At 38.4% G+C, this 23,317-nt stretch overlaps 1 protein-coding gene across 4 annotated transcripts in view; it reads left to right on the top strand.

The window, feature by feature from the left end:
- Positions 1-1,545: 1,545 nt before the first annotated feature.
- CHD1 (chromodomain helicase DNA binding protein 1) overlaps positions 1,546-23,317 on the top strand; it is a 76,681-nt gene continuing 54,909 nt past the window's right edge. For 2 of the 4 annotated variants that reach the window (XM_059916826.1, XM_059916825.1), the window contains exons 1-2: positions 1,546-2,087; positions 4,156-4,354. In XM_059916826.1, coding sequence (XP_059772809.1) covers positions 4,302-4,354 — 53 coding nt within the window. In that variant the 5' untranslated portion in view covers positions 1,546-2,087; positions 4,156-4,301. The remainder of the gene's footprint in view (positions 2,088-4,155; positions 4,355-23,317) is intronic. The other 2 variants (XM_059916823.1, XM_059916824.1) reach the window with 2 other exon arrangements.

Below are 23,317 nucleotides of genomic sequence, written 5' to 3'. Positions count from 1 at the left end.
TTAGTCCGAGGAACAGGAAGTTCCTATTATCAAGGCATCTTATCATAATTTTAAAGCACAATATTAAAAATTAGCACTTAGTTTCTAAGGACTTCAGAGATGGATATTTGTATGATCTTTTTATTCCTCACAACCCAGAATTATAGCTATTTAATAACTAGGATAAAAAAAGAGGCTGAGCATAGATCATTTTGCAAACTATGGTGGTGTTTCATTTTGTTTCACTATTCATTGACCACAGACATAACACATTTTTTTCGAGAGACTGTGTCTACCTGTTTGCCTTCCCCTATTCCCCAAGGGTGAGTATACCTTTCCATATAATAAATACGTATTTGGTGTTATGTTTGGAGATCTTTTTGAGGGCTCGGAACAAACTGTTTAAACAGACAGTAGACTAAAACTTGAATATTTCCCACATGTGAAAATAATTATTTTGGGAATGAAGCTACCGCATTCAAACTCATTTGACTTGGAAGGCAGTCCTTTACATCAGATCAAATAACTGAAAAATGGGATTAGAAAGTTTCAGAAATTATCATTAACCTGGGCTGACTCAACACTGATCTGTGGACGAGAAAAATAATGAACTGTAAAATAATTCTGACTTAAAAAAATGGTTTAAAGGAGAGAAGCGGAACACTCCCGTGCTTGAAAAGATAGTGTTTCTTTGGACAGATCTAAAAGGTTGTAACTGAGGCCCGCAGTTACAGTTATGAAACAAACCGTCAACTAAATTACAGTACGTTAACCTGCGACAGTTACTAACGTCTCTCGCGTTGCATTTTTTGTAGTGATTCGGCACCGCACCCTCCCCCAGCCCTCCAGGGAGCGACCTGGAAACGTTCTACACGTTTTTTTCCTGAACCGGGCACGGGCTACCCACAAATGAATCAAGAAGGGTCACAGGGTGTCAACAACTCGGTCTCTGTTTTCTCTCCGCCTCCTCAGGTGCCCGGCTCGCACCTCCCTTAGGGAGCCTTTGTCTCAGGTCGCCTAAGCGTAGGAGGCGGCGGGAGGTGACCACAGTGGTCCAACAGTTGGGTTCCCAGGCTGCATGGTGTGACGCAGCATCCCCCTCCCCGCCTTTCCAGACAGGCGCTCAGACCCGGCGCGGGGCCGAGGCCTGGGCTACCGACCCCACGTTCGACCCCGCCCCCTCGGCTTATCCAACACAGCCCTTCCGCGGCTCCCCAAGCCCCATCAGTCTTCAATATCTCCCCACCCCCGTTTCCCTAGTTCCTTCTCGGGCTCTCGGTCGTGACGTCCTTACGCAACCGTGCCAAGTGACAGTAGCGTCCATACCCGCAAGGAACGAGCCTGCAGCTCCCACTTCCCGGAATTCAACTCCAGGCCGCTAAGGGAGGGAGCCCGAGCAAGGCTTAACAGCCCACCGCGGTAGCCAGAGTCCGGCAGCCTCTGCGCGGCCGGCGTGCGCGTTCCCATCAGTGCGCGTGCGCGCACTCGCTCTCCGCCCCGCCACAGCACCAATCGTTTTCTTCCTACGCCCCACGACTCCACAACGTAGCCCCTCCCACTGTCCGCGCGCCAGTTGGTGGAGTTCCGCGTGCGCGCGCCCGCTTGCCCGCCTCGCGCCCAGTGAGGAAGGGGAGTGAGCCGAGAAGCTTACGTCGCGCGGGAGGCGGAGGCGACGGCTAGCTCGGTGGCGGCGGCGGCGGCGGCGGCGGCGGCGGCGGAGGCGCCTACGACGGAGACGGTTGCGCTCGCTCTCTCGGCGTCATGGCGGCTGCCGGGAGCCGATAAGCGGCGGGAGCGGGAGCGCGCGCGCGGCCGCGGTGAAGACGACGAGTCGTTACTTCTTGCTTTTGCTGACCTCGCCGTTGGTGCTTTAATAATGAATTGATTGTTGGATCCGCTCCGCAGGGTATCGCGCGTTAGAGCCGCGGGCCGGGGCTTCCCCTTCTTCTCCGCGTCCTTCCCCTTCCCCCTCGCCCTCACGGACTTCTGCTTACCCCGAAACGCCCGGAGCCCGAGGACTCTCGGCGGCGGAGACCGCGGGCCCGGACACACGGGAGGCCGCCGATCGAGTTGGCTCTCTCCGCCCCGCGAAGCCTGCACGCCCGCCGGTAAGAAAGGGGTCGGCGGGCGGGTCAGGATGTGGCGGGGAGGACGGGAGCTGGCCAGGCGGAGGGCGGGGGCGGCGCGGTGCCCGGGCTGCGGCCCAGCCGCCGGGCGCCGGGCATAGGCCGGGGCGGTCTTAGAGGGCCGGCGGCGGCGGATGGGCTCGCCGCTCAGGGGGCGTGTGAGTGGCGAGCGCAGGCCGGCGCTGCGGAGCGCATCCTCTCTCCGGACGGGCGTGCAGCTGGCGGTCGAGCCCGGGCTTCCTCGGTCTGGGGCCGGCCGGGCCGCGAAGGGAAAGCTGCGAGACGCGAGCGGTGCGCTTGGCCGGTGCGTGGGTCCCGCCGCCACCCGGGCTCCCAGCACGTGGGGAGCGGCGGGGAGGGGGAGGGGGCAGCAGCCTGGGCGAGCCGGGAGGGCGCGGGGTGGGTCTGTAGGAAGTTTGAGGCGGGAAGGGAGACTCCGGGACCGGGATGGAGGCCCTGGGAGGGATGGGGGTGGGGGGGTGCGTCCGGGTGGCAGGCTGATTGGAGCGAAGCTGCGACGGACGGGGGAGGAAGGTTTCCAACCTCCTTTCGAGAACCGCTTGAAAACTTAGCAGGAGGAAAGCAACTGATAAAAGACGGGGCAAAGAAAAGGCGAATTGAAGAGATTTAAGGATTTAGGGAAGAATCATTGTTAAGACGCGTGAAAGGCAGGAGAGAGCTGCGGGTGCTTGGAGCTTCAGAACTTACGGTTGTAAGAAGGGTCTCAGAAAGAGGACTTAACTCTGAGAAGGAAAATGAGGAGGAGAAAGGAAGTTACAAAGTACAGAGAAAGCCATTTTGAGGGGCGAAAGGGAGGTGAAAAGGAAAGAACGAAAAGAGGAGTGAACTTTCTCAATGAAGAGAGACTTCCGGGAAGGAGAGGCAGTTTGTTAGAGTACCTAGATTTTTAAGATCTAATTGTTTAATAGTTAATCTCTTTGGCTAGTTGGAATTAATATTTAACATTAGGAATAAATGTTGCGTGAAATAATTTTTAGATAACAGTTCTTGCTAAGTCTACTGGACTGTAGTTTCTGGAGAATTAAAATCCCGATCTAGATGCAGAGTTTGCTATGATTAAGTTGGCAGCAGCCTATTTCCCCCCCCCCCCCACTCTTTTTTTGTGGAATGGAAGTAATCGTAGGAGTAAATTCTCTTTGCTGAGGTCGGAGGACAGCTCTGCTCTCAGTCGTCTGTATCGGTACTTTCTGGCTGGGGAAGGATCTGACGTCTCCTTCCCCCGCTTCTTCCTCTCCCTCCCCTGCCAGAGATCTCCTTTGTTTATTAGTGGGTGGCTTGTAGGTGACTCTCCAGTGTTGTGCTGATATGTTGAAAGGTGGAAATGTTTTGTCTTGGTCCATGATTTCTGCCGCAAACCCCTTACTTAAAAAATCATAGTGTATATTCTGTTACCTTTTTCCCCCAGAGGAATCTCTGCTTGTCCAAACTGGATATATACTGTATTATTTAAACTTAAAACTGCACTATCGGTTTACCTGTGAAAGGACACATTTATTTTGACCTGTACATTTTTTTGGCTAAGATTATATGATACACTTTTACTCTCCTGTTCTCATGTGAGCATTTTCAACACTTCCCCTCGCTCTGGTATACGAAGTCCTTCGTGATAGGAATTAGTGCTTGATTAAGGTAACCTTTTTCCCCCTTATTTCATTTGTTTGGCCATGTAATAAGACTCTATTTTCTATTCTTGGAACGTAGGTATATGTTACATACTACCATTTTGCTTTAGTTTTTTGTCTATAATGTGTGGTATATACACACGGTTGCAATTAGTCTAAAAGTTCTATCACTCCACAAATATTTTAATTTTTTCTGTCAAAAATAAGCAGTGGTGTGTTAAACTCTAGTAAGTAGTCAAGAATGTAGTTAATAGAAGCCTAGGTATTTTGAGAAAAAGACCCCTACCGCTTCCTTACCACCTCTAATCTAATTGGCGTAGATAGATTTGTATAAGTTCCAAATAGACTTATTTATCTTTTTGTCTACAGGAAATTTTCTCACTTTCTTAATTTTTTTTTTTTTTTAGGTGAGTCAAAAGGGTCCCAGGAAACCTGTGAATGTTGAAGAAAATTCGTCTGTGAATTTTTGATATTCAAAGAGGAGTCAGTATTTATATTCATCTTTTAAACTGGGAAGATTTATATTTTATTTTAAAACTTCTTGATATTTACAATGAATGGACACAGTGATGAAGAAAGTGTTAGAAACAGTAGTGGAGAGTCAAGGTAAGTACTTTATTATCAAGTTTTTATTATGAAAACAATTTAAAACTTATGTGACTCTTTTTAGTTTTTCTAATAGGTGGCAGAGTTTTCAGATTCAGATTCACTGTTAGCTCGCCAAACATTAAAAAGTTTCTAATAAATAAAGCTTTGTTGAAAATACAGAGTTTAATTATTTTTTTCCATTGAGATGCACAGAGAGAAATTTAAATATAGAAAGTTTGGGATACTTAAATCTCTTTGGAGATTTATATTGTTGGGGTTAATAATTGAAACTAGAGCAAGTAAAGGAAGACATTTAAATTGATTTGACTGTTACTGCACTCTTCAAATAAAGACAATAAGAATTTCTTTACTCATTTTTTTCTGGCATTTTGTCTTCTATACCTGTGCTGTCCAATGTAGTAGTCAGTAGCCACATGTGGCTATTTAAATTTAAATTAGTTTAAATTACAAAATATTCAAAATTCAGTACTCAGTCACATTAGACACATTTCAAGTGCCGAATAGTCACATGTGGCTAGCGTCTACCGTGATGAATAGAGAAAAATAGAAAACATTTCTATCATGGCAAAGGTTCTTTTGGACACTGCTGATCTGGACATTTGTTAGAGTCTTGCTGCAACACTTTTTTCCCCCATTACCTTTTCAAATTTGAGTTTTAATTATATATGACTGAGTTAAGAGTTCTTACGTGGGCCATGTCTTTGCAAAGAAGATATGGTTTATGGGAGTAAGCCATGTTAAGCTATTTTAATGTGTAAGAAACCTCTTCAAATACAAAGACTTTTAAAATTCTTCTGTAGCCCCCCAGTTTTAAGTTACCAGCCACGTTAATAATGCAATCCCATGTAGTTATATATGCTTATCATATAGAGAGGTCAGGAATATGGACATTGGGGTCAGGCTGCCTGATTACTTACCCAGTTGTACTTATTAGCTGTGTGAATTAGGGCTAATTTTTTAACCTCTGAGACTTTGATTTTTGTATTTATAAAATGGGGATTATAGTATTATTTATCTTATTTGAAGTTGAGGATTAAATGAAATGCTACCTGTAAAGGTTTTAAAATAGTTCCTGATATAATGAGCACTCTATATTATTATAATTAGCATCAGATTTTATATAACATAGAATAATACATAACTGAAACATTAATTACAGTGATGGAGAAATGTGAAGGACAAGGAACAGGAAAGTTTTGGCAGTTAAGAGGGCTTCAGGAAAATGTTGGATAGAAAATGAAGCAGTGGGATATGTATTTGACCTGAGGCTTGGGATTTTCTGGTTATGCTAGGTATACTTTAGTTTATCAGTTTCACAGGCAGACAGTTTGGATAACAAGAACATCATAGAAAACAAGGAGCAGTTATGGGAAGCAGAATGATTTAGTAAACAAGTATTGGTCTAGGAGTTACAAAACCTGAGTTGACCTGTCTCTGCACTAACTAGTTCTCTGAATGACTTCTGAACTGTAAAATAAGGAGAGTTGAATTAAACGATTTTGAAGTTTCATCCTACTACTTCATATACAAAGTATTTAACAACAGAGTTTAACTGGAAGCGCCAAAGTTGAAGGGCTAAGCTAGAAGACCTTTGAATTTCAGCTTTGATTCCAGTCTCTACAGGTATATTGACTGGAGTAAGTGAATAGGAGAGTCACATTGTCCACATTCTCTTGTTCATTAGTGAACAATGAAATGGTTAATAGGTAGAAATATCTAGGGGAAACGCAGGAGCCTAACTACCCATGGAATAGGAAATAAGGCTCTTGAGAGTAAATCTTCTGGTTGAACATGTAGAGAGATCACATGCTGTTATATTCTGACCCCTTACCTTTTCCAGTAATCTTTTATGTATTTTGCTGCCATATGTAAAACAAAGGGGGAGTCGTAAATCAAATTTGATATAGTAGAGATGAAAAAAATTAAACCCTGTGAAATCAAATTTACTTGAATCTTTTACAATGCATACTCATTTTAAATAATTGCAAAGTATATTCTCCAATTATTCTGAGTCATTATTTACACCATATAGATTTTATGTACTTCTGAGAATTGTGGCTGTCAGGTTATCTAGTTCTTGCAACTGCCTTGGTGTTTATCTGAAGAAGGGAGACCTGCTTCTGTTTTCCTTTCATTTTCTTCCTTTCTGCTGTTATGCTGTCCTTTTCCTTTGCTCTACCGAAGTTACTAAGCCTCAGTGCCCCCATACCAAAAGCTTTCATAACAAGGCAGTACAGAGAAGGGAGATTGTGCTTAGTTAAAAGAGTGAGGTGAACTTTATAGATACAGGGATTTTCTTGCAAAAACCAAAAGTCACCATAACTATGAATATTAATATAGAGTGATGAGGGGAGAAATATGCTTTTTTTTTAATAAAGCACACATCTTTTTTTTTTTTTAATTAATTAATTGGTTTTTTTTTTTTTTTTTTTTGGCTGTGTTGGGTCTTCGTTGCTGCGCGCGGGCTTTCTCTAGTTGCGGCGAGCGGGGGCTACTCTTCCTTGCGGTGCGCGGGCTTCTCATTGCAGTGGCTTCTCTTGTTGCGGAGCACGGGCTCTAGGCGCCCGGGCTTCAGTAGTTGTGGCGCGTGGGCTCAGTACTTGTGGCTAGCGTGCTGTAGAGCACGGGCTCAGTAGTTGTGGTGCACAGGCTTAGTTGCTCCGTGGCATGTGGGGTCTTCCCCGGCCAGAGATTGAACCCGTGTCCCCTGCATTGGCAGGTGGATTCTTAACCACTGGGCCCCCAGGGAAGCCCTATGCTTGTTTTTAAAATTGATATATGCTGTAAAATTTGATTGTTATTGGCTAGAATTTTTACATGTATTTTTGCTTCAGATTTCCTTTTTTTCCTTCATGGAAATTTATGAAATGAAGTAGAATTAAGCAAGAAGTCATTTGGCATTTTTAGTTGGTATGATTAGCTTTCTACTCAAGTGTCTTTTTTGATTCTTTTGATATGAAAACCTTTCCATAACCATTGACAGAAAGGAAGAAGAATACACGGGAGAACGTCTCTTTGGCTGTGTTGTAACTGACAATTTTGAAACTTATTTACTAAGAAATGTGTGTCAGGATGCACCTGTACCTCAATTTCAAGTTAGCACAAAGTTTATTATATAACTGAAGTTAAGCTTTCTGAAGATACTATTGGAAGATTTCAAAGCATCAGTTCCCAGCTGTGTAGATTTCTGTTGTTATTTGTAATGAAGTTTTTCAAAGCCTGGTTAGACATTTTTTATTTTAAAGTTAACTTGAATGATGATTTGCTCCAGAAATAGATTTGTGGGTAAAGACCAGAAATACATGGTTACATTTTACTAATTTTTGGATGATTGATAAATGCTTAATACTCAAAAGTAGTTTCTCTGCTTGCCTGTAGATTAAATTTTCAATAATGTAAATTTGTCCATGTAAATTTGAGAATTTATTTTAATTGCTTTAATTAATCTATATAGTATGCTTATGAAAAATTATCACAGAGTGAAGGAAATTTTGGTGATGTGTTGTAACAGTCTTACCTACTTAGAATTGATCTAGAGCTGGCAACTGAGCTATATTGACCTGATTCTAAAAGAATTTTTTTTTAAAAAATTTATTTATTTATTTATTTGGCTACATCGGGTCTTAGTTGCTGTACGCGGGATCTTCGTTGCGGCACGAGGGCTTCTCTCTGGTTGTGGCATGCGGGCTCTAGAGTGCATGGACTCAGTAGTTCTGGCACAGGCTCTCTAGTTGTGGTACACGGGCTCAGTAGTTGTGGCACACAGGCTTAGTTGCCCTGCGGCATGTGGGACCCTAGTTCCCTGACACGTATCGAACCCTTGTCCCCTGCACTGGAAGGTGGACTGTTAACCACTGGACCACCAGGGAAGTCCCTAAAAGAATTCTTTTCCTTGATATATTATAGCTTTTTATAGCATTAACAGTGCTTGACCAAATATAAATATGTTTTAAATATATGTGTGTAAATTTTATATTTACTTAGAGGAAGTCTGTTGCAATTAAATTTCCTTGGCTTACTGAAAATATTTTAATTGTTTTATGCTTCAAGAATCTTTGGGTCTCAACTTTTGAAGTGTTTTGAGTAGGCAGTGAGTAGGAAATATGATCAATGGAAATGTTCTAAATGAAAATCTCATTTTTAGAAATTCAGAGTCACTAAACACTATTTAAAGGCTTTGAGAAAAAAGCCAGATAGTCGAAATGACCTGTTAAATTTAAGGAACACCAAGTCAAAGTTAATTTGAAGACAGGGCTGCATATTTCACCATATACCTGTTAGTACCCTATCAAAGACTTCTATGGTATACCAATTTTGGAAACATTGCTTTTATGTATACACATACCAGCAAGATTTCTTGCCATCAAAATCAGTTTCTTTTAATAAATGAAATTGAACATTTTTTAAAGGCAATAGAATGATATTTCCTGAGTTTACTTTGATGTTATCTCAGAGTTTTAAAAATTAATTAATTAATTTTTATTTTTGGCTGCATTGGGTCTTCGTTGCTGTGCACGGGCTTTCTCTAGTTGCAGTGAGCAGAGGCTACTCTTCATTGTGGTGCACGGGCTTCTTATTGCGGTGTCTTCTCTTGTTGTGGAGCACAGGCTATAGGCGTGCGGGCTTCAGTAATTGTGGCGCATGGGCTCAGTAGTTGTGGTGCACGGGCTCTAGAGTGCAGGCTCAATAGTTGTGGTGCATGGGCTTGGTTGCTCCATGGCATGTGGGATCTTCCCAGACCAGGGATCAAACCCCATGTCCCCTGCATTGGCAGGCGGATTCTTAACCACTGCGCCACCAGGGAAGTCCTCAGAGTTTTTTTAAAAAGGTTCAATTTATTCTTAAATTTCAAAAGTTTTTGCGAAGAAGCATTTTAAGGAAGACAGGAAAATGTGAAATCACAAAGCCAGAATGTCTAGAAATCATTGAGTTAAAGAAACTGGTTTTTAAAATTAACTGTGATGTCATTAATTGTAGGAAAGTATGACTGTTTTACATCTCATTTTTTTGTTAATTCCTATTTCTTGATTCAGTATGTACTTTCTTCATCTTTTCCTACTAGTTTTTTCTTTCCTCAAATATCTTGTACATGCTACTGAATCTCAGATCATTTATTAAGATCATTTTTTATGCTTTGAAAACTCAATAAACTGTTAATCAGGAGCTTTGGTAATAGGTTACTCTCTCCAAACAGAATTCACGGAATTAAAATTTTCCGGGGACTTCTGAAAGTTGTGGTTAATCTAGATTACTGTAGTGTATTTAGACTAATTTTTAATTGGTAAAGATAAGAGAATTGTATGTGATTTGACTTTGAAAGACATTACTTTTATCTTCACAGGCATGAGATAATGTGGGGGCAAATATTAATGTGTAGTTGCCCCTTTTTTATACTGATTAAGTCATTGCTTATTTAAGATATTGATGACTTGTGGGTTATAGCTGGTACAGTTCTGTGTTTAAAAATACGAGTATTTGTGGCGAAGACATAAAGTTTGATGGAGAAAACTTTTTTTTTGTATTTTTTATGAAAAATTTTAAAACATTACAGAAGTAGAAAAGTTATAGCTCCAGTTGTGGTACTTGGTCTAGCAGCATTGGCATCACCTGGGAGCTTGTTTGTAATGTTCAACCTTGGACCTCACCCCAGACCTCCTGAATCAGAATCTTCTTTTTAACAAGATTCCCAAGTGATATGTATTCATAATAAATTCATATGCATATATATGAAGCTGTTTGCATGGAGTCATTCACCACCTTGCTACTTGTTGTTATTGAGTTTATTACACATGCTTTTTATTTTCTGGGAACCCCCCAGAGAACTGTGTCATAGGCCATGCAAGCAAGGAGCTGGGTACGTTTCATTTCACAGTAGTAATGGCAACCAGTAATTACTGAGCTCTTACTCTGACTGAGCCATGGTGTACATGGTGCATTACATTAATTTATTGTAGGTATTCCTTCCAAAATTCCTGTAATGTATTTAGTACTATGTTTCCCATTCTCCAGAAGGGGAAACCAGATTTATAGCCTTTTTAAACGTCTTAAAAAAAATAAAACAACTATTAACCAAATTTCAGATTTTACTTGGATTTTATTGTTTTTCCATTAATGCCCTCTTTCTATTCCAGGATTCAATCCAGGGTACCATGTTGCATTCAGTTGTTAACTCTCCCCAGTGTCCTCTGATCTGTGAGAGTTTCTAAGTCTTTCCTTAATTTCTTTAACAGTCTTGAGAAGTACTGGCCAGGTATCCTATGAAACGTCCCCCAATTTGGCTTTGTCTGATTTTTTTTACTAGGATAAACCAGGGTTATCAGTTACCAGTTTTTAGAAAGAGTATCACAGAGACGAAGTGCTCTACTGGTCACATCATAGGGGGAGCAGAATATCCACTTGACATTACTGATTATGTTAACCTTTATCATTTGACCAAGATAGTATTTGCCAGGTTTCTCCACTATAAAGTTACTGTTTTTCTCTTTCCATACTGTATTCTTTGGAAGTAAGTCACTATGTCTAGCCCACTCTCAAGGGATGTGGTGAGTGGTGGCATGGGTGGGAATTAAGTTCTATCTCCTGCTGGGAGGGAGTAACTACATAGTATTAAATGGAATTCTTCTATAAAGAAATAATTTCTCCCTCATTAATTCCGTCATTCACTTATATAAGCATGGACTTATTATGTATATTTTATTCTTTGGATTATAATCCAGTAGGTTAATTTTAATTTTTCTCAAATTGTTTTAGCCTTGCCCATTGGGAACTCTTTCAAGTTGGCTTCTGTGTTCTTTTTACACCCTCCCATTCTTTTGCCCTAGAATCAACCATTTCTCCAAAGAACCCTGGTTTCTTTTATTGGAGAAAAGGGTATTAGAAACCAAGATTTGGGTGCTGGGTTGCTACTCAGGTGTCACTGCTTCGAGGCCCTGTCAGTAGACAGAGCAGAGTTATATCAATCTATAGATGTTTATATGTACTAAACCATGTGTATCTATAGTTGTTTCTGTGTCTGTCCATCTGTGTACATTTTTTAAAGTTTTATTTATTTGTTTGTTTATTTATTTTTGGCTGCGTTGGGTCCTCGTTGCTGCACGTGGGCTTTCTTTAGCTGCGGTGAACAGGGGCTACTCTTCGTTGTGGTGCGCGGGCTTCTCATTGTGGTGCACGGGCTCTAGGCACACGGGCTTCAGTAGTTGCAGCGCATGGGCTCAGTAGTTGTGGCTCCTGGGCTCTACAGCACAGGCTCAGTAGTTATGGCTCACGGGCTTAGTTGCTCCACGGCATGTGGGATCTTCCTGGACCAGGGCTCGAACCCATGTCCCCTGCATTGGCAGGCAGATTCTTAACCACTGTGCCACCAGGGAAGCCCCCATCTGTGTGCATATTAGGGTAAACATGAGTTAGTACTGTTGTCCCAACTCTAATCCTATACTACAGGATTCATCCTAATCTTCCTTTCTTGTACTTTCGTAACTTCCGTCTCTAATAGAGAGAAGCCTGGCTCCCACCATCTGCCATCCACCATGCATGTACTCCAACCTCAGTATACAAGTAAAGTAGTTTCAGAATTTTTAGGCTATACCCCCAGAAGAAACAGATTTACCAACTAAAATACAGTGTTTATGTACAGTGTACAGTTCCTATTATATTTAGCCTTATGATTTCTAGTCAGAACACTGATTTCCAAAGTTACTCAAGGTAGCTTTCTTCCCCTCATCCCCTTCAGTGTGGTTATGTCATAAATTTGTAATAGTTAGATTCATTTATCAGTTTGCATTCTATCCTGGGATCCTCAGTCACATGGGTTTATGTTTTAAACTTGCATATATTACATTTACTCTGTGATATACAGTTTCATGGGTTTTGACAAATGCATAGAATCATTTATCCTCCACCCCAGTACTGTACAGAATGATTCCTTTACCCTAAAAGTTTCCCTCTGTGTCCCAGATCTGCTGAATGAGAATTTTCATTTTAACAAAATTCCCAAGGAAATGTATAGGCATATTAAATTTATATGCATATATATGAAACTATTTACCTGGAGTCATTCAGTATCTTGCCATGTTTTGAAATTATAAATTAAGTTGCAGAAAGATTATTTTGATCTAGAGGCGATAATGGAATAGCCAAGTTTAAATACACAATCAAGTGACTATACTCAAACTCATGGGGTCGTATAGGCATTCAGGTGAGGTGAAAGAAAATGGAATTGGGCAAATCACTGGAGTCAGGTAATGGGCTATATGGGAAGTCTTCATGGAGCTTTTGAACTTTTGTAATCTTAATGATCAGAAATGATGTGGTTTGGAAAGAAAAGAAGAACAAATGATGTATATCGAGAAACATGATGGAGAGGAAGGTTTTCACAGGATTCATAGTCCCCCAGTAAAAGAAGTACAAGTTCCCTAGTGCAGAGAATGTGTTGGACATCTTAGTTTCGCAGTTCTTGTCCCTGAGGTTTGTTTAGTGTCATATTGAAGTTTTTGTATGGTTTAGTCCCAGGTGGAGGAAGGAGGAAAAAAGGAAGCATAGCTGAATAAACACTACGAGTATTAAGAGACACCCATGGGAGAGTATATTACCCATGTGAATGGACTGGTCAGACCCACTGGTTTCAGAGAGAGACTCTAGGAATCTCGTGTACCAGAATCAAGTTCTTGTGTATTAATGACTGAGAAAATTGCTGTTTATAATTAGGAGTATATTATCTGTCATTGTGATATGAGGTGACTGCTTAGAAGTCAACTTTAAATAAATGTTAAACTGAATTTGAAAGTTTCTTTGGTGTGGATAGATTGAGATTTCAGTTATTGAGGTTAAAATACAGAGACACACAAAGTTCTGGCTAAACAGTACTGGCTTATGGGATCCACTGTCTACAGTATCTATCAGAGCTGTGGCATAAGGCACAAAAATAGTGGGGAGCACTTTTTTTAATGAAAACCATTCCCATTAGCTATTTCACATCTCTCCTGTTACTGCTTTTAGAAATACAGTTCTCTGTCCTCAGATAGTTATTTAATTTAGATGATTGAGCAACTACTATGTGATGAGTATCATTAGATGCTAAAATTTGAGATTATTCTCTAAAACTTAAAATCAAGAAAGAGACAGACCTAAACCTTAAATGTCTGAGTATCAGGTGGGTATGGTAAATACAGAGAGATACAGTCTGCAGCAGTTCAAAGGTAGGAGACAAGGAAGTTTGATCATAAGACAGATGGTTAATCTCTGTATCAAACCCAATATCAGAATGAAATTTTGTGCTTTTTTTTGTTTGTTTTTGAGAGATCATTTAAAACCTCTGGTAACCTTAAATTTTACACATGTTGAAAGTCCTTGTTATGTGGCTTTTATGGTGGTAAGGTGTTTTGACAGGCTTAGGCAAAAAGCAAAGAAAAATTTTTTATACCGAGGAAAAATGATGTTAGAAGGCAATACATTATGCTGAAGAGTTTTTATGTAAAGGATTGGGGCCATTGGAAAAGAGTGGAGTTAGTCTAAATTCCCTCAAAGAAGGCTGTTCTTGTTTTTGTGCTTGAGGTAGATTATAATATGATGATTGCCATCTGATGCAAATACTACAGTATTTCCAGTTCTAAATTACTAAATCCTGAATTACATTAATAAAAGGAAGAAGTTTGATCTGAAAGGAAATTTTATAAGAAAAGAATTACAATTAGGGGTACATGAGAGCTGAAAAGGTAAATAATCTCCTTATTCCAGTTTTAGCATGTATTTTATACCAAAGGTTTGACCTAGTGTGCAGTAGTTTATCTCAGTCATACTGTACTACATTGATCATTTCACTTTTTTTTTAACTAAATGACACAGTAGATGGAGGTTCTTATGTGCAGCACACTCTCATGGGTATATGCAGACTGTGATGAAATACCAAATTACAAATGATTTTGTTAGAAAGTAAAATATATAGTGCTGGGAACTTTGTTTTCTTGTGAGAGTAAAAGTAATTTAAAAGCATATAAATATTTTAAAAACCTTTTTAAAAAAGCAAATTAATCAAATGATTAATCTTTTAAAGATTGAACTTTTAAATGTAGACATTTATTTTATTCTTTGTGCTAATTTTAAAATTGTGGATAATTTCAAACATATGCAAAAGTAGTGACAATAGTAAAGTGAACCCTTGTGTATACGTCATCTAGCATCAACATATTTCATCTCATGGTCAATCTAGTTTAATCTGTAAATCCTACCTACTACTCCTCCCCTCAATTACTTTGTGGATTGTTTTGAAACATTATATAATTTCTACATGTGTTAGACAGGTGTTCCGCATGATAGGTAATACTAATGGGGAAAAAATATAAACGTTAAGTTTTGCCTACTTTTTATAATTATAAATAATAGAATTAGAGGGTTTTATCATATCATTGATATTATAACAAATTTCATACATGTTTTATGAAACTTGTTAAGTGACTTTGAAGTGTATGTATACATAGTCCTTATTTCTCATCTGATTCCCTGAATGCTTATTAGAGAAACTTTTGAGTTTACTGTCTTTACTTCAGATTCAGCATGACTAAACCCAGTCATCTTTGAAATTAGTCATGCTAAATGTTACCTTTCTTAGCATCTATTTCTAGCAGTTTTATTCTCATTTATTCAGTTAGAGACTTTAAGAATAATACTGTACTTTAAGAAGAAGAGTTTATGATAGAATTTTGCATTGGATTGGTAATTTAGAATGCTGAAAGGAGCTGTTGTGTGTGTTCTTTACTTCCTAACAAAGGCAGTAACTGGTTTTCAGACCCATGAGGATGAATACTTTCCAGATTTTCTCAAACCTTTGATAGTTATTTTATGGACTGTAGTGAAATATAAGGATAACAAATTTTAATACAATGTAATTTTATAGAACTTGAAGGTTATCTCATCTTAGTTATCATCTGGCTGAACCCTTCTCATTTTCTAAGTGACTGCTTCTAGGCTAATATATTTTAAATAGTGGGTTGCAACACCTTAGAGGACCATAACTGGATTTTTTTTTAATGGAAGAGAATAATGTAAACTAATAGTGTTCCTTTTGTAGAGTATTACTTCATCAAACTTTTGTTACTTTACTTACATGTGTGCATGTGTATACTACATCATGATATAAAATGTATTTATTATTTAAGTCATGATCCAAAAAGTTTAAAAGCCATTGCCTTTGACCACTAATTTGTATTTTTTTTTAATTGTAAGTGCTCAATACCTGCTAATTTCCATATTGTTTCTCTAGCTCTGTTGAAGTGGATAATGGTCTATAAAAATAACTAAAGGCCCCAACTTAATGAATTCCAGGATGTAGTTAGAAGAGAGATACATGTATAAGCATAATTTGTAATATTGTGAAGGAATTATTAGTAACATATGAGCAAAATATTGTGAACACATGGGCTGGAACAATTACCTGTCCCTAGAGAAATTGGAGAAAGTTATGTGAAGGATAGGATATTTTTGAGTAATCTTAAAGGGTGAGAAGTTTTGTCAGTTGCTTCAGAGAAGAAGTGTTTTCTAGAGGGAAAGTGTGGGGAATACACCAATACCCAGCTCTAAAATTACTCCCTCCATGAAGCCTTGCATCTAATTTCATTTGCCCTACCTCCGGTTCCTCAATCAACAACTGATCCATCCTTATATCTTTTTTTCCTTTTTTTAAATCATCATCCTTGTATCTTTGATTCTCGCAAGTTTTACTTTTCCCATGGCATTTTGTCCCTGCTAGAAACTCTTGTTCAATACTTGTTAGTTGAAGAGATGAGCAAACGAATTCAAATTACATATGTATAAAACTTGTTATTTCAAAAGTGTTTATTGCAAAAACATTATTATAGCATATCAGTTAGAGAACCAATTAAGGTGCCATATATACTAGAGTCCTCAAAACACAGGGTCTCAAAATTAGTTACTTCTTTTCATTATCAGGTAAGTGAGCTCTACCTCTTGAGGTTATCCAGGTACTCTGGCTAGTAGGACAGCTTTGTTATCTGTAACATGTGGCTTCTATTGCTCCAGTGGTTGCCATCTTCAGTCAACAGGAAGAAAATGGGAATGGGGAGGATTTAAGGCAAGCCAGTTAATGTTTAAGGCTAAGATGTAGAAATTTCATATCACTTCTAGCCATAATCCGTTGACCAAAACCTGTTCACATAGCCACACCTAGCTGAAAGAGATGCTGGGAAATCTAATCTTTAGCTGGGTGGGCATGTGCCATTTAAAACTGGAGGGCCAGTTATGTAATACCAAAGGGCAAGCACAGTGGATACCGGGTGAGTGGGGAGGGGCAAGTAGACAACATTCGTATGGCACAACATAAAGGGATATTAAAAATAAATCACTCCTGGGCTTCCCTGGTGGCGCAGTGGTTGAGAATCCGCCTGCCAATGCAGGGGACACGGGTTCGAGCCGTGGTCTGGGAAGATCCCACATGCCGCGGAGCAACTAGGCCCGTGTGCCACAACTACTGAGCCTGCGCGTCTGGAGCCTGTGCCCCACAACAAGAGAGGCCGCGATAGTGAGAGGCCCGCGCACCGCGATGAAGAGTGGCCCCCGCTTGCTGCAACTAGAGAAAGCCCTCGCACAGAAACGAAGACCCAACACAGCCAAAAATAAATATAATAAATAAATTAATTTAAAAAAAAAAAAGCAGAGGTTCTTTTTTTTTAATTAATTAATTTATTTATAATAAATAAATTAATAAAAAAGCAGAGGTTCTTTTTTTAATTAATTAATTTATTTATTTATAATAAATTAATAAAAAAGCAGAGGTTCTTTTTTTAATTAATTTATTTATAATAAATAAATTAATTTAAAAAAGCAGAGGTTCTTTTTTTAATTAATTTATTTATAATAAATTAATAAAAAAGCAGAGTTTCTTTTTTAATTAATTAATTTATTTATAATAAATTTTAAAAAGCAGAGGTTCTTTTTTTTAATTAATTAATTTATTTATTTTTGGCTGTGTTGGGTCTTCGTTTCTGTGCGAGGGCTTTCTCTAGTTGCGGCAAGCGGGGGCCACTCTTCATCGCGGTGCGCGGGCCTCTCACTATCGCGGCCTTTCTTGTTGTGGGGCACAGGCTCCAGACGCACAGGCTCAGTAGTTGTGGCACACGGGCCTAGTTGCTCCGCGGCATGTGGGATCTTCCCAGACCAGGGCTCGAACCCGTGTCCCCTGCATTGGCAGGCGGATTCTCAACCACTGTGCCACCAGGGAATCCTCTACAGGTTTTATTCATAGACATTTTATATATTTATACTTATAATTATGACAGTCCAAAGAACACCTAACACAAATTTTGAAGTAATGATTCTGATCTTGAACTCAGAGAAAAAAAAATCAATTTTTAAAAATTCTAATAGCTATTAATATTGAGCTCCTAGTATATGTCAGATAATATGCTTTACATTTTTTTAAATCTTCACAGTAATCCGTAAGTGTGTTTATTATTTCCACGTGGTAGAAACCTGAGGCTTATCTAATGGGTGTAAATATATACATATAATGAGACAAAGGGGCTAGGAGGCGAGGAGAAAATAAGTCAGTTGAATTTCAGAACACCATTGAGTTAAATTAGTCCCGAATTTCCCCACAAATGTCTGTCAAAAAATTCTTTCAAAAACTCCCTCAAAGAAGTCCTTTTGAATGGCATTGAAAATTAAGCAGTAGTTAAGGAGGAAGGGAGCAAGGCGTAAAGTGAGAATTTAGTGCAGTATGCTTGTTCTTTAGAACACTAAATACAGTTCTTTGATTGCAAATACAGTTCTATTTATTATAATTTAATAACTTATTACTGTAATTGTCAGGCACACAAGCCTCTGTTATAATATCTGTGTAAAATCAGTTTACCTTTTATCAATGTATCCTATAACTTCTCTTCCCCTCCTCCTCCCCAGAGTCTAATTCATCTAAATTCTACCAGTTTAAAAAAAGGAAAGAAAAATTATGGAAATGTGATATATTAGAAAGAAAATCTTTACATATTAGGAAGGAAAGAAGTAAACAAATGGATACGTTTTTAAAATGAAATCGTCGATTTAAGCCTTTGATACAGGTAGTCTAATTTACATATGATGTTTAAATACACAGTGTTTTTTTCTTCTTCGTTAGTGCTACTGTTTTGAGATGTTCTTTTCATTCCTTCTCAGTACTTCTACACCCACTTCAGTGTTACTTTCTTTTGACTTTTCAATCTATTCCAAGATTTATCAGGGCCAGTTTCTTCTGTTGGTGATCTGGTGGTAAGGAAAGCAGCTGTCCATTGCTACCACTTTCTTAGAGGGTCATTATTTTATTCATTCTTTCTTTATGTTCCATTGCAGGCTAGTTTCCAGTTCCTGTGATAAAAAAGCATGTTTTTCCTTGTAACATAGAAGAATCTTTGTTTATTCACTTGAGAATACATCATTTTCAAGTACTCAGTATAGGTAGTAGTGTTTTCTTTAGTTCAAAGGACTGATAAGAGTGGAAAGTTGAGTATAGAGAAAGGAGGTCTTGCAATTCTGTTATAGGCTGGGCTGAGCTAACACAGACTCTCACTCTGAAGCACTTCCTACCCACAAACACATGAAAATGCTAAATAATATAGAGCAAAGGAAAAAAAAGTAGATGTGCAGCTGAACTTTAGAGAAAACTTTGATGTGCCAGGAACAGAACGGAACTCAAAGTCAGAGCAGTAAGCTCTGAGCAAACAGGGCAACGCAGGATATTTGGAAGGATACAGGCCCTCTGTACAGGGTGCTGGGATTGGGACTGGAACTTAGTATTTGACTACAGAATTAAGTCTCCTTAAAGCTGGGACCTTAGAAGGGTTGTCTTCTCTGAAAACAGTTCATAAAGTCTCCCTATATGTGCCTTCAAGGACATTTTTTGGTGGTGAGGATAAAATGGAATTCGTTTTACCAAAATATTTTGAAAGCTATAAAGAGATATTAAAAATTTTGCCTTAATTGGAGTATAAATGAGAAAAGGAGCCATAAGGGCCAAACAGATAACATAAATGAATGAAGCTGTCCAGGTATAAGACATTTGTTTAGAGGAGGCGACTGGTGAATTGGAGGTCATATCCTTCATCAAAAGGAACCAGTGCTACTTAGATATAGACAATTGTGACCATGTGGGAAGTGGACCTGGTGTTTTCAGATCGTCTGATTCTTCAAAATAAAAAAAAGGAAGAAAAAATTTCTTCTTAAAATTATTTTCTCCAAAACAGTTTTAAGTTAGATGACTTGGAGGAAGAAAAAACCCAAAAGAGAACAGCAGAGGCAGAGAAACCAGGAGTAAGAACAAGAAAATTTCTGTGGAAGACTTAGGCTTATGGTGTTTTTGAAAAAAAGTAATGAGGAGGTAGTATTAGCCACTTACTAATTCACAAATATATTTTCAGAATATGTCAGGTAGAGTGCTAGAAAGTAGGGATACAGTTGTTAAGTAAAACACCCCTGTGCTCATACTAGTTTATGTTAAGCATACACTAAGTGCCAGATACCATGCTAGATGTCTAATGTAGTCTAGGGGAAGAGGTCTAAAACTAGGGAAGAAGGTGGGATGAAGATTAACAAGTTTTCCAGGTAGGGAGAATTGCTTTATACCAAGGCTATGAGGTGAGAAAGCATGGCAAATTCAAGGGCTAAAGGAGGTTAGTGAGACTCGGGTGCAGAATAGAGATATTTAAGATAAATTGGAGAGGTAGGCAGAGATCAGATTTTAGTCATTTTATCCCAAGAACAAAAGTGAGTCATTAAAACTCCTCAAGGCGCTAGCTTCACCAGAGGCTATGAGATGGGGCCAAGGCATATGTAATTGAAAACTTGGAGAGGGATGGTCATCTTCATGTTTGTTAGAGTTTGAAAAGCATTTCTCAGAGGTAATCCATAGATACATTTTAGTTATGTGGAACTCATGAGGAAGTAAACCATTGACGATAGCTGCACTAAAGCTCCTAAAAACTTAACTTGAATAAAACAATTTAAAAATGGATTTAATGTCTTAGAACAGAATATTAATTTTTCATGGTCACTCAGGTTATTAAGAACATTCACTTACCATAACCTTGGGAATATTGGAAAAGAATATTGTCTTTTATATTAAAAGAACCTGTGCAGATGTGAATTTTGAGCACTTTTACTACTGTCAGACAGCTGGAAATTTTGAAGGTAAATCAGAAGGGCCAGACAAGGGAGCATCTCCTAGCTGAGTCAGCCCGGTTGAGTAGCCTTCTGGGAAGTACAACCCAACATTTCTGCTTATGTTTCATTTGTCAGAACTTTTAGCTAATAGCCATACTTAGCTGCAAGGAGTTGTTGCTGTACACTTTTTTATACTGTGTAGACCATAACATTGGGATTTCTGTTACTAAGGAAAAGAAGACATGCTGAGTTGGGTGACTAGCAGTTTCTGAGGCAGCTGTTGTATACAGCTGGTCTTTAATTTCCCTTCCTTAGTGTTTTTATCTTTCCATGTCTCTTAAGGAAAAGCTTTATGCAGTTCTTATATTTTTACCTATTCAGCTTGGCCATTTTATTGACTGAATATTAGATACTTTTATTTTTCATGCCACTGAATGTTTACTTACTTGCCTGTTTCATATGCATTTGACTTCTGCAGCTTTAAAATTTCCTCATCTTTGTACCTTTTACTACTTGAATATGAGATACCACAATATTGAATATTAGTGACAAAATCTTGTGGTATTGGAAAAAATTATTTTTGTTTATTAACATTTTAATTTTGAATTAATTTCAAATTACAGAAAAGTTGTAAGAATTTCAAATTACAGAAAAGTTGAAAGAATAGTTCCTGTAATACGCTTCTGCCTGGATGCACTGATTTTTAGCTTTTTGCCACATTTCCCTTTTATTCTTTCTTTTTATACATATATGTTTATATACATGATATTTATGTAATATGTATTTATTTTTCCTGAATAATTTGAGAGTAGGTTGAAAAAATCATATCCATTTATGCTTTTAAAACTTCAGTATATATATTTTTAAGAACCAAGGAATTCCCTTATATAAGCCCTGTATAGTTATTATATTCACGAAAATTTACGTTAATATAATACTTTAATCTTTATTCTGTATTCCAGTTTGGTCAATCATCCCAGTCATCTTTCAGTACAGGGTTCAGTCTAAAATTGGATTTGGCTGTCATGTCTCTTTAATCTCCTTTAATCTGAAACAGTTCCTCTTTCTTTGTCTTTCATGACATTAGCATTTTGAAGGCTATAGGCTAGTTATTTTATAGACTATATCTCTCAATTTAGGTTTGTCTTATGTTTACTTATGATTTGATGCAATTTATGCATCCCCTTCACTCTGCATCCCCTGGCTGGAGGACTGTGTGAGTGATGATATGTCTTTCACAAAGGTATCACATCTGGAGGCTCATGTCTCTGTCCCTATTGGTGATATTAGTTTTGATCACCAGGACAGGGTGATATCTGGTTTTTCCACTGTAGTTTCTAATTTATCCATTAATACAGCTAATAAGCAATTTGTGAGAAGATACTTTGAGACTGTGCAAATACCTTACTCATCAAACTCTCCCCCTAGATTTAGCATCTTTTGATGATTTTTGCCTGAACCAGTGTTTTCTATGATGATTGCAAAATGGTAATTTTCTAACACTGCCACCCTGTCCACATTTACCAGTTGGCATTCAGAATTCTTTCAGCCTGTCATCTGCCATCTGTCTGTCTGTCTTTCTACCTACCTACCTATCATCAGCATGGACTTGAGGATTCCTGTTTTATTTACTAGGTAATAATCCTTTACTGTCTGTTTTGATGCTCAAATCAGATTGAGCTGATGGAAGCCCCTTCAAGTTGGCTCCCATATCCTGTTTTTTCTTCTTTTCTCTTTAGTATTTTGCTTTTTGGCACAGCAAGCTTGTTTAGGTTCATCTGGTGCCTTCCCTGTCCCAGCCTTAGAATCTGCCATTTCTCAAAGGACTTCTAGTTTACTTAAGTGTGGATTTGTATTTAGGAATCAAGACCTGGGTGCTAGGTGATTGTAAATTTAAAACTTCAAAGGGGATATATTTACATTGGTTGATAAATAGCAAATAAGAAGATACACTGCCATAAATACAAAAAAGATATATGCAGAGGGTCACTTTTTTGTGTCATTGTTTGTGGTATCAAAAGACTGGTTCATCTTTGAGGGCCAGGTTGAAACTATGGTGTATCTACAAAATGGAGTATATGCAGTTGCATAAAGGAAAGGGGACTATATCCCTACACTGCTATGGAATGACCTCCAGGATACAATGTGTGTATAATATGACATTTATATAAGATTGTAAATATGTTAATAATCATTTGTGAAAGGGGAATATAAATATACTCTTATTCATAATTTGCTTATATTGAAAAAGGGAAAATAAGTGAAAAACTTAAAAAAATAATTTCTGAAGGCAGAGAGAGGTCATGGTGTAGAGGAGACAAGGATGGAAGCTGGATTTTGATGATAACTTTGGTAGCTCTCAAGTTGGATCCAAGTAAATAATAAAGCAACATTAAATCAAAGTGAATAAAAAGCAGTTCCTAAAAATGAAAAAAAAAAAAGCAAATGACCCTAATTAAACAAAATTAGTGACCATACAGAAGTTTGGTGATCAAAACTAATATCACTAATAAAATATCACTATTTTAGTTGGCTTCAAAGCAATAATTTGATAGTAGGGGTGAGTATTCCTGAAGGCCAAGAAGAATTGTGAAGAAATCTTAACTTTTAGTTCAGACGTCTTAACTAAAAGTTAAGACATCTTAACTTTTAGTTAACATTGTTAATCAGTGTTATTGCTATTTTGAAACTGTTATGTCTATTCTAAGGTAAAGCAAATAAATAATTTTATTAGTGTCATTTGGAACCAAGAAACTCAACCCAAGTGATGGTATAAATATAAAATCAGAGAAGTAAAAAAACCTACAAATTTGACTTGGA

The sequence above is a fragment of the Balaenoptera ricei genome, chromosome 3 (genome assembly GCF_028023285.1).
Source record: "Balaenoptera ricei isolate mBalRic1 chromosome 3, mBalRic1.hap2, whole genome shotgun sequence".
In the NCBI taxonomy this organism is placed as follows: domain Eukaryota; kingdom Metazoa; phylum Chordata; class Mammalia; order Artiodactyla; family Balaenopteridae; genus Balaenoptera; species Balaenoptera ricei.
The sequence above is the reverse complement of the archived record's forward strand: the minus strand, read 5'-3'. Positions and strand labels throughout refer to the sequence as shown.